The sequence below is a fragment of the Pogona vitticeps genome, chromosome 5, assembly GCF_051106095.1.
Source record: "Pogona vitticeps strain Pit_001003342236 chromosome 5, PviZW2.1, whole genome shotgun sequence".
Lineage (NCBI taxonomy): Eukaryota > Metazoa > Chordata > Lepidosauria > Squamata > Agamidae > Pogona > Pogona vitticeps.
In genome coordinates, this window is record NC_135787.1 from 16,069,026 (window position 1) to 16,081,454 (window position 12,429).

The 12,429-nt window shown below is 39.3% G+C and overlaps 1 protein-coding gene across 4 annotated transcripts in view; it reads left to right on the top strand.

Annotated features, from left to right (window-relative positions):
* The window catches only part of CCSER1 (coiled-coil serine rich protein 1), an 833,168-nt gene that overhangs the window by 510,103 nt on the left and 310,636 nt on the right, over positions 1 to 12,429 (top strand). Inside the window, exon 10 of one of the 4 annotated variants that reach the window (XM_020796509.3) lies at positions 32 to 9,047. The exons of the other annotated variants lie outside the window; for them this stretch is intronic. Within the exon in view, the coding sequence (XP_020652168.3) occupies positions 32 to 112 (81 nt within the window). The 3' untranslated portion in view covers positions 113 to 9,047. Of the gene's footprint in view, positions 1 to 31; positions 9,048 to 12,429 lie in introns of those variants that run through there. 4 annotated transcript variants of the gene reach the window in all.

Sequence of the window (12,429 nt, forward strand, 5' to 3'; positions counted from 1 at the left end):
CATTTATCATTTTTTTTTCTTCTTTTTAAAGGCCCTGTGGAATTCTTCATGTACTGAAGGTTCAGTTTACAAACCAATCAGCATCTCATTGGTATCAACATTATTTAATTAAATAAATAAATATATATTGTCTGGATACACACTACATAGACAATTAGTTTAATTTATCTTTCTTCTATTAAAAAGTATGTACATTTGCCTCAGAAGATTGCCATATTTGAGATTACTTATGCTGCAGTGGGGGGAATGTTTATTCATTATAAAAGCAACCAGAAAAGTATTCTTCACTATTATCAACTGAATTAGCAAACCTTTCATTAAATTATAACTAATAAATTATTGAGGAGTTTGAACAATCAAAATAAAATATACTTACGTATCCATAACTTGTGTATAATTGCTTCATCCTTTGCGGCCTCAGCAGTATGTATTGGTGGCGATCTTTGACAATATTCAGGGCTAATCATGCTATGAAACAGGGTAAGCCAAAAAGTTTCGGAGAGCACCATGAGGGATGGGGTAGATCAGTGGCTTCCAAACACGTTGGCATCATGCCCCCTTTTGGGATTTTTGTTAAGACCTCAAACTTTGATAAAACTCTACAAACTCATTTTAACGAATAAATGAAATAGTAATTTAAAGTTAAAGCTAAACACATTAATGTGTACTAATAAAAATACATTCAATTAATTTCACAGTATAAATGGGAGAATAAAAATGTAGAAGCTAATGAAAAAATGTACATTTTTGATTGTGGAAAGCTCACCATTGCACAGCCTCCTTGGAATGTCTTCATCCATCTATTCTCAAGTCTGGGAAATAATGGGATAGATGAAGAGTGGAAATGGTGTCTAAATGCTGCACCAAAATGGTTTTTATGTTGTTGGTCCTAGTAAAGAGGTAACTGTTCAAAATATGTTAGGATGACACTGACGCCTGTCCAAGTTCTGCATTGTGTATGTGTGTTGGGGAGTTGTGCAAGGTCTTTATCTCACATGAATTACCTTTGGTGAGTAAGCAAATGGTCAACTGCACAAAAGAAAAAAAAACCCACAATGGGGGATAGAGAAGAAAGATAGAAAACTCTCACTACCCAAAGAAAAGCGTATATGGTTCCAGAATATTTTATAGTAAAACAGGACTCTCTTGGAGGACAGTTCTTAACCTGGAATAACAGCCACTGTTCCACTGATCTCACAGGGCGCATAGGTCTGAAGAATTGCAAGACATCTTTTTCATACACTCATCAGTGGGTTGTAATTCTTTGGATGACTTCAACATCAAACAGGGCATTTTAAAATTAGTCTGGGAGCCTAACAAATGAAATGGTAATGACAAGTGAACTTACAGGCCTTCTTTTCTAGGCAAATATTTGACTTGTTGGCCATCTTCAGACACAGTGATAAATCAACAGTTTGTTCTGTGCATCAGAGTCCATTAGTTCCTGATAATGCTACTCTAAGTGTGTGTATGTTTCTCAGGTGCATTTTGTGATCCTGAACAACCAGGGATCCAAGTGCATGCTAATAAGTGAGGAGCAGCCTTCTCAATTTTTGCTGAGATTCGGCAGTTAACAGGTAAGCAGGTAATGTCAAGAACCAACAAATATCTTTCTATTTATAGTATAATACAAGATACATCAAAAGGTCTTTTTCTTCTGTCTTCTTATTTCTTTCTCAGGTTCAATTTCTGCTCTTCCAAATAGAGTTTCTATTCTTGATTCCAGAATCTGTTACTTCATAATAGAATTATTTGAATACAGAAATGCAGTCTTGATTCTGCTCATTTTTTGACACATTGAAAAATTATAGGGATTACAGAACTTTCACCTAAACGTTTTCTTTTGTACTTTATTAATTTTTTTCTGATCATCAATTTGATGAAAAATAGCCTATTAGCGGAGTTGTGTATGATGGGATATCTCTTTATTTAATTTCTTCTCTTCTTCTTTTCTTGCTTTTCATCATCTTCTCTACTGTTACTTGGTTTAGTTTCCCTAAATGGAGAGAAATAGCTATACTAAGTGAAGTACTAAGTTAACATAGGGTTTGCTATCATTTAAACATTTCCCATACAGTATCTGGCTGGCCACTTCCTTTACATGTTGTGGCGCTGTCCACGGTGCTGCACCTATTTTGAAGAATAGGTTTCAGCATTTTTTAATTCATTCCTGTAAAGTTCAAAGTGAATTCCATCTGGAATAGATTCACTGCCCCCACTACATCAGAATCACCTTTGCCACTGGCTTGAAGCCATTTGCTGTCTTAATGAAACTCTATGGACTACTAGAAAAAAGGTCACTCACAGTCTGATCCGACACATGTTTACTTCAAGAGAAGCTCTACTATTTTGCACAAGACATATTTTTAGGTATAGGTATATAGGATTTAAGAACTTTCTTGAAAAAAAAAAGGTAAAATTGGCCCAAACTACAACACTTCATATTGGTAGAGGAGAGAGCTCCCAGCAATCTAAATGCTCAATATTTCCACCATGACTCGGGTTGGGAAAGAAATTATTTGAGTTCACTTTGTGAAAAACAATAGTTTTGCACCTCCTGAAAGTTGCAACAGGATGAAGCACATATTCCCTTGGAAATATATTTATTGCTGAGGCTAGTGATGTGTTTGTGTGTGGGAAAAATGTGCATTATATTTTCTTCATATGCACCAAAAATATGGCTACCAAGATGTGTTCATTTAAGCACATCCTTTTGAGTGCTGAATTGCTCCACTCTGAAAATATTAACATTGTGAATGTCATTACAATATAATATTGCAGCTTTACTGGGATAATGAGCTTAAGTGGTATATCCTGTGTCTTAATGAGAAATCCCCCAACAATTTGGATATCTTTAATTCCATACTTATTTATGTTACATTTTCTTCAGTCTCTCAACAACCTCTTTTGGAAACATGAGCTAGCAAGAAGAAATTCAGATTTTTCTATTTCTTCAAAGAATATGATCCAAACACCTTTACAGGAAAGAAAAACATAGGGCAATATATAATCTCATCATTATTAGCCATTCAGGTTTGAAGGGTGAAAGACTTGAGAGGAATAAAGCAGACCAAAGTTGTTTATTAAGGAGGAATCTATTTTGGAGAAGAGCAAAAGGTTTAACTCCCCCCCCCTTTTTTTTTTTTAAAGAAAAATTCATCCATAAACTTTTGGCTCAGGCCTGCATTACAAACATTGTGCCAAAAAAAAAGCTTTCTTCCAGCATCCTTCTGTTCTTTAATTGATTCCATTTGATGGAAATCTACAATGGTGTGCATACAGTGGACCCTCTACTTAAGGAATTAATCCGTATTGGAATGGTGGCTGCAAGTCGAAAAGTCTGTAAGTCGAATCTCCATTGACCTACAATGCACTGAAAACCGATTAATCCCATAACCAGTGGTTTTTATTCTATTTTTATTCCATTTTGGTTTTTTTCTGGTGTGTAAGTCGATTCTCGGGCTGCAAGTCGAATCTAAATTTTGCAGCCATAGAAGTCTGTAACTCGAAAAGTCTGTAAGTCGAGCCGTCTGTAAGTCGAGGGTCCATTGTAGTTTTTTCTTTTTAAAATGTGCCAGAATCGAAGGGCAGTCATGAAATCAAACTGATCAAATTAAGCACTGAAAAAGATATGGAAGGTCTGTTTTGAAGTAAAGGGACATTTGTAGAAAACGTTGCAGCATTTCCCTGTGTAAATTACCATCTACGTCAGTGTCTTTCCTCATTAAAGTATTGGGTTATTTTTAAAAATGAGGCAATAGAATGTGACAGGGCTAAGATCTGAGTTAAAATCTTTGAACTTACTCAAGTGGCTTGCTCTACAAAGCAAAGGGACAACATGGAGCAGACAGATTTGAAGCTAAGAGCTATTATTGGCAATTGTTTTTCTTCATAAAAGATGAAGACATATAATGATGCATAGAAGAGTGCCATTTGATGACATCAACATACATTTCCTTCAGTGGCAGAAGACATAAAAGTGAGCAGCATGGATGAATCACTCAGCTTTGGGTTTCCAACATTCTAGTAAAAATAAATAAATCCCAAGGTTTTTTCTGCCTTGTACGTGAAGAAATATGCAGACTTTCTTAAACTGGTATCATAAATCCAACCAATCAAATATCTCACCCCTTCCTTCTATGGTTCAAAATCACCGTTGTCTGATAGTTTCTTCTCCCTGTCCATCCTCCCACTACTAGTTTCACCAATTGTGGCAGAAGAGACCTTAACCCTACTGTGCACAGAGAAACCAGATTTCAGTTTCTCCTGTTGTAATACAGTGGGCCCTCGACTTACAAACGGCCCTAGTTGCGAACGTTTCGGGTTACGAACCTGATCTCATAGGGAATCTCATTCCCTACTTGCGAATGCGGAATTGAGTTACGAACTGCGCGGAAGAAGTCGTTTGAGAGCCGTTTGGCTTTGGAGCTTTTAAACGGCTTTCCCCGACATCGGACAAAGCCCTTTGAAAGCTCCAAAGCCAAAAAGGCAGGGAGAAAGGGCGGGAAATTTGAATTTCCTGCCCTTCCTCCCTGCCTTTGGAGCTTTCAAAGGGCTTCCTTTGATGTCGGGGAAAGCCCTTTGAAAGCTCCGAAGCCGCCGATCGCGGCGATGGGGACCCCCAGGGAGGTCTCCCATGGTGGCGGGCAAGCCCTTGGAGACCTCCCTGGGGGTCCCAGCCACCGCAATTGCCAGCTTCAGAGCTTCCAAAGGGCTTTCCCTGACATCGGATGAAGCCCTTTGAAAGTTACGAAGCCAAAAAGGCAGGGAGAAAGGGCGGGAAATTCGAATTTCCTGCCCTTCCTCCCTGCCTTTGGAGGTTTCAAAGGGCTTCCTCCGATGCTGGGGAAAGCCCTTTGAAAGCTCCGAAGCCGCCAATTGCGTGGGACTTGCTCTTTTTATTTTGGTATTTTTTTAAAATGCTGGAATGGATTAAGAAAGGATTAAGTTCGTAAGTCGAGGGCCCACTGTATTAGTGACACTATCCCTGGCAGGTGTCATACCATTATGTGAAGAAACACTAAACAGATTTGTGGCTCCTGAAAGACCAACAATTTTTACTTGACTGAAGCCATGCCTTGTGATTCCATTCATGTGATGAAATGGCCTGAGGTCTATAAACATCTATCCCAGATAAAATTTGCTAGTCTTTAAGGTGTCACCAGACTTTCCTTTCCTGTTTTCATGGTAGTAGATTACCATTAGTCCCCTCCTGGAGATTCTTATAAGAAGAAAAAGTCTTCACTTGCACCAGTGGAACATCCATAGCCCAATGGCAGAATGTGATGAACTCTCTCTCTCTCTCTCTCTCTCTCTCTCTCTCTCTGTGTGTGTGTGTGTGTGTGTGTGAGAGAGAGAGAGAGAGAGAGAGAGAGGTTGAGGGTGAGAGAGAGTGAGAGACCCCTCTTCTCCCATGCTGCATTTTTTGATAATGGTTCTGCCACTGAAGAAACAAGAGGTGTGTGATTTGATTTGCACTGTTAATAATACAGAAACATTCTTGTTTTCTTCTAAGTATTTGCATAGGACTTTGTTAGAGAAGGTAGTTGACCTCCTAAGCAAGTATACCTGGGTGAATATTTAACATGCCACACCTTCCATAACTCAATCAATTAGACTTCTGATGTAAGCCTGCCATTTTGCTTCTCTTTTGGTTCCAACTTATAATTTGCCACTTCACCTCTGGAATATTATAATTTGAAAGTGTACAATGTGTATGCACATCTTCAGGATAGTTTGTGAAGAACTGTTCTACTTGAGGTAAGCATCACTGTACTTCTTTTGTTGTTTTAAATTGAGGATGCCCAAGATCATGTGTTCTGTGTTGCCAAGTCACTTCTGACTTTCAGCAACTCTAATGCCACTCCCAAGGTAAGTGAAATATTTAAGGAGTATTTTTACTAATACTGGCCCCCCTGTGAGCTTCCATGGCCAAGAAGGGATTTGAACCGGGGTCCCCTATGTCTTAGTCTATCACCCTATTCACTACACCAAAATGGGCCTGCTGCCTAAGATAATACAGCATCTTTTGACTGATACTTAAATTAATTGAAATAGCACACAGTTGACTTGCTAGTCCCAACTAGAGTAGGTCATGTGAATCAATGGAGACTTAGTGTAGCATTTCATGTAACTTCATTAACTCAGTGAATGAAAGCCATTAATAGCTCACAACTAGACCAGGCCAATTGTTGTTAGGAATCCTTCAATCTCAAGAGACTATGGTAATGTGCTCTGTATGGAGGACTTGGAACAGGATCTAGTGTGGCTGAGAAGGCCAATTCCGAGAGTGGCAATCCCTTTCTGTGTTGTTTCGACGCTGTATGCGAAGCTGGAGTGTCCTCTCCAGAGCACGAAGCCTGGGTAAAATAATATAGAGGATAGGCTGTTACCCAAGCAGCAAATCCCCCTATCTCCACGTCGCTGAAATAGTCCAGTGGAAAGGCAAGAGCCAATACAACTGGTTCCAGCGATGTCACAGGAGTTGCCAGAACGACACGAACTGCCTCCGGGACTCTGGCTCCAGATTTTGCCTGGAGGTTAACTCCTGAAGCCTTTTCCATCAGTGGATATAGCCACAAGGCGGTGGAAGTTTGAAATCGGAATTTTCCTTCTCCTAGATGGGCTGCCTTCCAAGGCTGACGAGCCCCGTCTACCCGGCAGGCCAATTGAATTAAGCCTGCTGTTGTTGGGACTCACAGCTGGTTTTAGGTTGAAGTTAAGAAGTAGTAGCAAAGCAATCAAGAAAAACAAATGCTCCATCACTGTGTCACGGCAGAGCCTGAGAAAAATGTGTGCATTTTCCAAGAACATTTTGTTAGAAGTCCTTCTCCAAATCTGATTTGGAAACCCTGCAAAGTCTAAACCATGTTATAATAGAGCAGAACCATTTATAAATGCTTCCCCAATTACTACTAGATATTTGCATTGGCTCTAATATAATGAATTTCATCAGATAATTTATGCTAGTTAAGAAGTCAGTCCTTTCATTTGTCATCTGCCAAGTTGCCAATCTGGCATGCAAACCAAAACACAACCACCTACTTCTGAACTAGCAGCAATTTGCTACTGAAGTTTATATTATTGGACTTGAACTCCTATTGCTTAACTGGTGGGAATAATAGGATTCCGACCAATATCTTCTACCTAGATTGAGACTGTTTGCCACTTAGATTTCATTTTATATGTTAAGAAGTATCTCTTCTCTGATATATGGAGCTGATACAAATCCACTCACCAATGTTATATATAATCATTTATGGCATGAATGTTAAAGTCAATGAAAAAATAATGGGACCAAAAATGGAAATGAAACTACAGAGAAGACATGCACAAAAATGAGTGCTGGGAACGGATAATGGCAGGCTTCAAATAAAAAAAAAATCTATTTGGATAATATAAAAATCTAACATAAATTATTGTACACTTCTCCATTACTGCCGCTTCATTTCTAAGCTGTCATCCCATGATGTCTTAATTTAATTTATCTGAGATAAACTAAACTGGGTACTGAGTGAAGCATGCTTTCAAAAACTGCTTTTGATTTCAGGATCAGAATAAATAATGATCCCACCAAATTGTAATGCAGTAGGTTAATATTATCTTCCTCTAAATCTAATTTAAGGACTGAAATGAAAGTGAATGAATTAAATTAATGCTTTATCTGTGCTTGAAAGTTGTGAAGTATTTGTGGTGCATATACTGTACATACAGACAGACATACATACATACATACATACAGACAGACAGACAGACATACAGACAGATAGATATAGACATAGATATATAGATATACCTGGATTTTTATCCTGCTCTCTATCGAGTTCTCTTAAAGAAACTATATATGAGCATTGCATGCCAACAGTGTACTGTATATATTTTAATATAGTGCAGTTTTGGAATTCATTTATTCATTTTAGAGTAATGGAAGTTCCTGCTTGTTAAGAATAAAACAGAACATTAACGTTAATGATACAATGGGAAGATGAAGCATGAAGGTAACATATTATAAAAACCGGCTGGGAACAATAATGCATTGTTTTGGAGAAATTAAAATACATCAAAACACATTGTTCTCAAATGTCTGTAAGAGCGTTGCATGGAAAGATTAAATGATACTGAAGATAAATCTCAGCCAAGTAAGATCACATTTTAAAGCTTTATTATGTGGTGTTGGCTTTGTGACTGGTGGAGAGATTTGCATTCATTTAAATCCATTAAACAAAGACTTAGGGGTTGGTGCACACATATACATCACTCATTTATTTAACAATTAATGGCCTATGCCAGAATGTGTAGGACATTAATTGTGTTTGAAAAGAGGTCACATACTTTGGAAAGCTCTATCTCTGGCATTTGATCAGCGATTCTTCTTTAATGAGCCCATCATCATTTCAAAATTAATGAAGTTTATGTATATAGCTCCATTTCAGTCTGTTGACAGGCCTTCTTATGGAACAGATACTACCTTGGTGGATGACATATCTGAGGAGTAAGACAGGCAAGTATGCCCTTTATTCATTCTTCTGAATACTTCTCAGTATTCTTCTTCTCAATAACTTGGAATACTATTGACCATGGTCATCTTCTGAATCAATGTGACTTTAAGGCAGTGTTTTACATTGACTCCATTATTTATTTATTTATTTATTTATTTATTCATTCATTCATTCATTCATTCATTCATTCATTCATTCATTCAGCTTGCATCATTTATTTATTTATTTGTTTGTTTGTTTATTTATTTATTTATTCATTCATTCATTCAACTCATTCTTGGAGGAGTAATTCTGACAATGATGTGTGGGGGCATTTCTGCTGGACACCATCATAGTTGGCTAAATAGCTCCCACCAGGTTTTTTTGGCTAAACATTAGGGATAACATCCTGATACTGTTTGATTATGGAGCAGGATGCCTTACAGTGTGGTAGATTCTTCTTTGAGCTTTTCCATCCAGGGTTGTATGGCCATCTGTCAGGGATCCATTACCTTTCCATTTACTAAATTGCATCATTGAGAGTCTGTATTGAATTACCCTTGGAGTCCCTTGCAACTCTACAATGCTATGGTTCCATCTTGTCATGCATGTCATTGCACATATAAGAGAAATGGCTGGCAGAGTTAGGGGTTCAGTTCCAATAATATGATGTTGATGAAACTTAATTCTGGCTCCTTTCTCAGTCGCAAGAAGCCCTTCTAGTTCCAAATTGGTGTGTGATGTCAGTAGTGGACTGGATGGGGGCAAATATATTAAAACGCGGCAAAACACATGGCCAGAGAAATGTTTTTCCTTCTCTTACAAATGATTCTTTCTAAGTGGTATGGTATCCTTCATGATACTGTATGTAACTCTGGAATTAGACAAGAGAATGAGGAAGACTTTGTTTACATTCCAGAAATAATCCTAATGACGCACACTTCTCCTTGTAATGTGTTTTTACAATTGCCTCTTTTTTGCTACTCAAGGAAGCCTTCTAGGTACAGACTATTTATACACCGGTTTCTGCCTTGAGAATTGCATCCAGGGCAACCAAATTATGATTTGGCCAACTACAAATTCTCCACAAACCTTTTTATCAACTGACCATTTGCCATGGTAGTATTCCTCCTCCTTCTCCTCCTCCTTTATTTCATATTGTCTTCTTAATCTACCTCTATTAAGTAGCAATTGTGATATATATCTCAGCAAGCTTCAGGGAGCCCTATGGCTTGCAGGGTGAATAATTAATTAGACAAGATAAAGAGGGTGGTCACCACACACAGAGACACCAAAGTCAGCACATATCATGTTCTTTTGACTTGTAATATTGAGCACCAATGGGAAAAAAGAGAGAAAAAGGAAGTTGGTGGAGGAATAGAATGAAATATCCTGGATGAGAGAATGTGACTGACTCATTGGAACCCAGAACAGGAGCAACTGTATAAGCAGGTGAAGATCCACAACAACCTTTTCTTGGTACTCCTCACTTGCTTCCCTGTGTGGGGAGAGGTAACATGTCTTCCTCTTATATTGTGCAAATGATTGCCTGAAATTCTGTTCCATACTTTGCTGTGTTGTTGTTGTTTTGGCTTATATTCCGCATCATAGCGCTAGAGCATTCTCTGGGCAGTTTACAATGTAATTATGCAAACAACAGCTTGCCCACCAGCAAATTGGGTACTCAGTACACTGACCTCAGAAGGATAGAGAGCTGAGTTGACTTTGATCAAACTGAGGTCATTTAATTGAGGTCATTTAAGCTGCAGCTTAAACACTGTGCAATGTGGGGGTCCTTGCAAGGGATGAGCATGTGCCATGTATAACTGAGGGTGTTATCAGCCGCAATGTTTTATCAAAAATAAAACATTTTATCCCGCCCTGGAAGGTCCTGAGGCTCTGATGGAATCTCTTTTGTCATGGGGAAGCCACTCGGGGCCACAGGATAGGGAAGGGAGTCTTTGATTTCTGAAAATCAAAGAAAAGTCATCTCAGCAGTAGCGGGTTTTGGAATTTAAAGTCTCTTCCCCATCACATGCCTCCCAACAGCTCCTCCACGATGAAAGGGATTCCATGGGAGCCTTGGAATCTCATTGGGAGGGAATCAAATTTTCTCATTTCTGAAAAAAAAAAGTTGTGTCTGATGACATACCAGAGTTACATGGCAGAACTTATCGAACAAGATTTCAACCACCCATTAAGAAAGTACCTGAGGAGTAATGAAAAGGAATCAGATTCCATGGTCAAAGACTACACACTGGAATAGATAAAACAGTGATGGCTGATTGGTTGAATGTAAATAAATAAATATTTGATTGCATAATGTGGAAGAAGGTGTTAAAATCTTATTTTGAAGCCACTGGACAGGTATTTTCATACTGCCTTTTTAATTCAAGAAATCTACCAAACAAAACTCATTTTACATTCATTTCTATAAACTCTGTATTTACCTGTCTTTCCTTGTTGACTACAGATTTCGTGCATACTTGTTGAGCCAGAAAAACGGTACTACCAGCACAGCAGGCTCTGGCACATGTATAAGCAATTAGCCACAGAAATGATCATAATTGAATATTTCAACACTTTTTTCCTGCTACAGCTGACATGCCCCTTGCTAATTTATCTTCCTCTTGCCTTCCTAGAGAAACAGTCAACAGCTGTGACACCAAAAAGAACTTAATTTGGCAGCTGGAAAACCCAGATGCTAGGGCCAGGAATTTACCTATAAATTTTTGTTTGGGGAGGAGGGGGGGTATATCTCTAGAAACCTTGCTGGGATATGCTGCCAGGGGCCCTACTTGGCTTCATAAGACAAGCTTTTGCTACTTAAATGCCTGGCAGCTCTTCTGGAATTCAGGAAGTTGTCCAACATGGTAAATTGGTGGTATTTAAAACAGAGAGATGCCGGTGAGAAGAGCTCGCAATCCAATCCTACCTCCGCTGTGTGCCAAGTGTAGAGGTTAGGTTACAGGCATAAGCAAGTCTACAGTAGTTAACAAAAACAGAGATGGGATTTTTGGATCTTACAAACACTTATCCTTACAAACACTTCAATGTGATAAACCTGGGAGAAAGGCCTAAATAAGAAGGCTTTGAGGCTTAGCTAGGCCGAGATCCTCCCAATCTTCCTTCCCAGAAATAAAGCTCTCAGCTAGCACCAGGACAGGAACAGCTGGGGAAACATGACCTAGCTGAGTCTCAAAGCCATTCAATGTAGGCCTTTTGCCCATGTTGAGGTGTTTGTAAGGTGCCTGCAGGGGATGTAGAACTCCCCGAATGGAGAATTATGGTACTTATAGCACATAAAATCCAAATATCCATTTGCTAGACAAAACTGTCCTTTTTGCTGGCATGACTTCTTTCTGCCACCCAACACCAGACATCTGCCAGCAGAGACATCTGCTGGTGGACTTGTTCTGCCAGCAGAGGAGCCAAAGTGGAGTTATAGGAGTAGAGATTCAACATGGGCCAGAATAAGCCAGGTGCAAATCTTCTACTGCCCAGTGACAATGTCAGCACAGAGTGAGGCCAGGACAAGGGTAAGGTAAAGGTTAAGGTTCCACTTGACATTTAGTCCAGTCGTGTCCGACTCTAGGGGGCAGTGCTCATTCCTGTCTCCAAGCCGTAGAGCCAGCGTTTGTCCGTAGACAGTTTCCACGGTTACGTGGCCAGCAAGACTAGACACAGAACACCGTTTCCTTCCCACTGTGGTGGTACCTATTTATCTACTTGCATTTGCATGCTTTCGAGCTGCTATGTTGGCGAGGAGCTGGGACAAGCGACGGGAGCTCACTCCGTTGTGTGGATTCGATCTTACGACAGCTGGTCTTCCAACCTTGCAGCACAGAGGCTTCTGCGGTTTAAGTTGCAGCGCCAATCCTAAGTAATTCTCAACATGCTTAGGTTGGGAGGAGTTCTGGCTCCATACAGATTTAGCTGGGCTAGTTTTTGA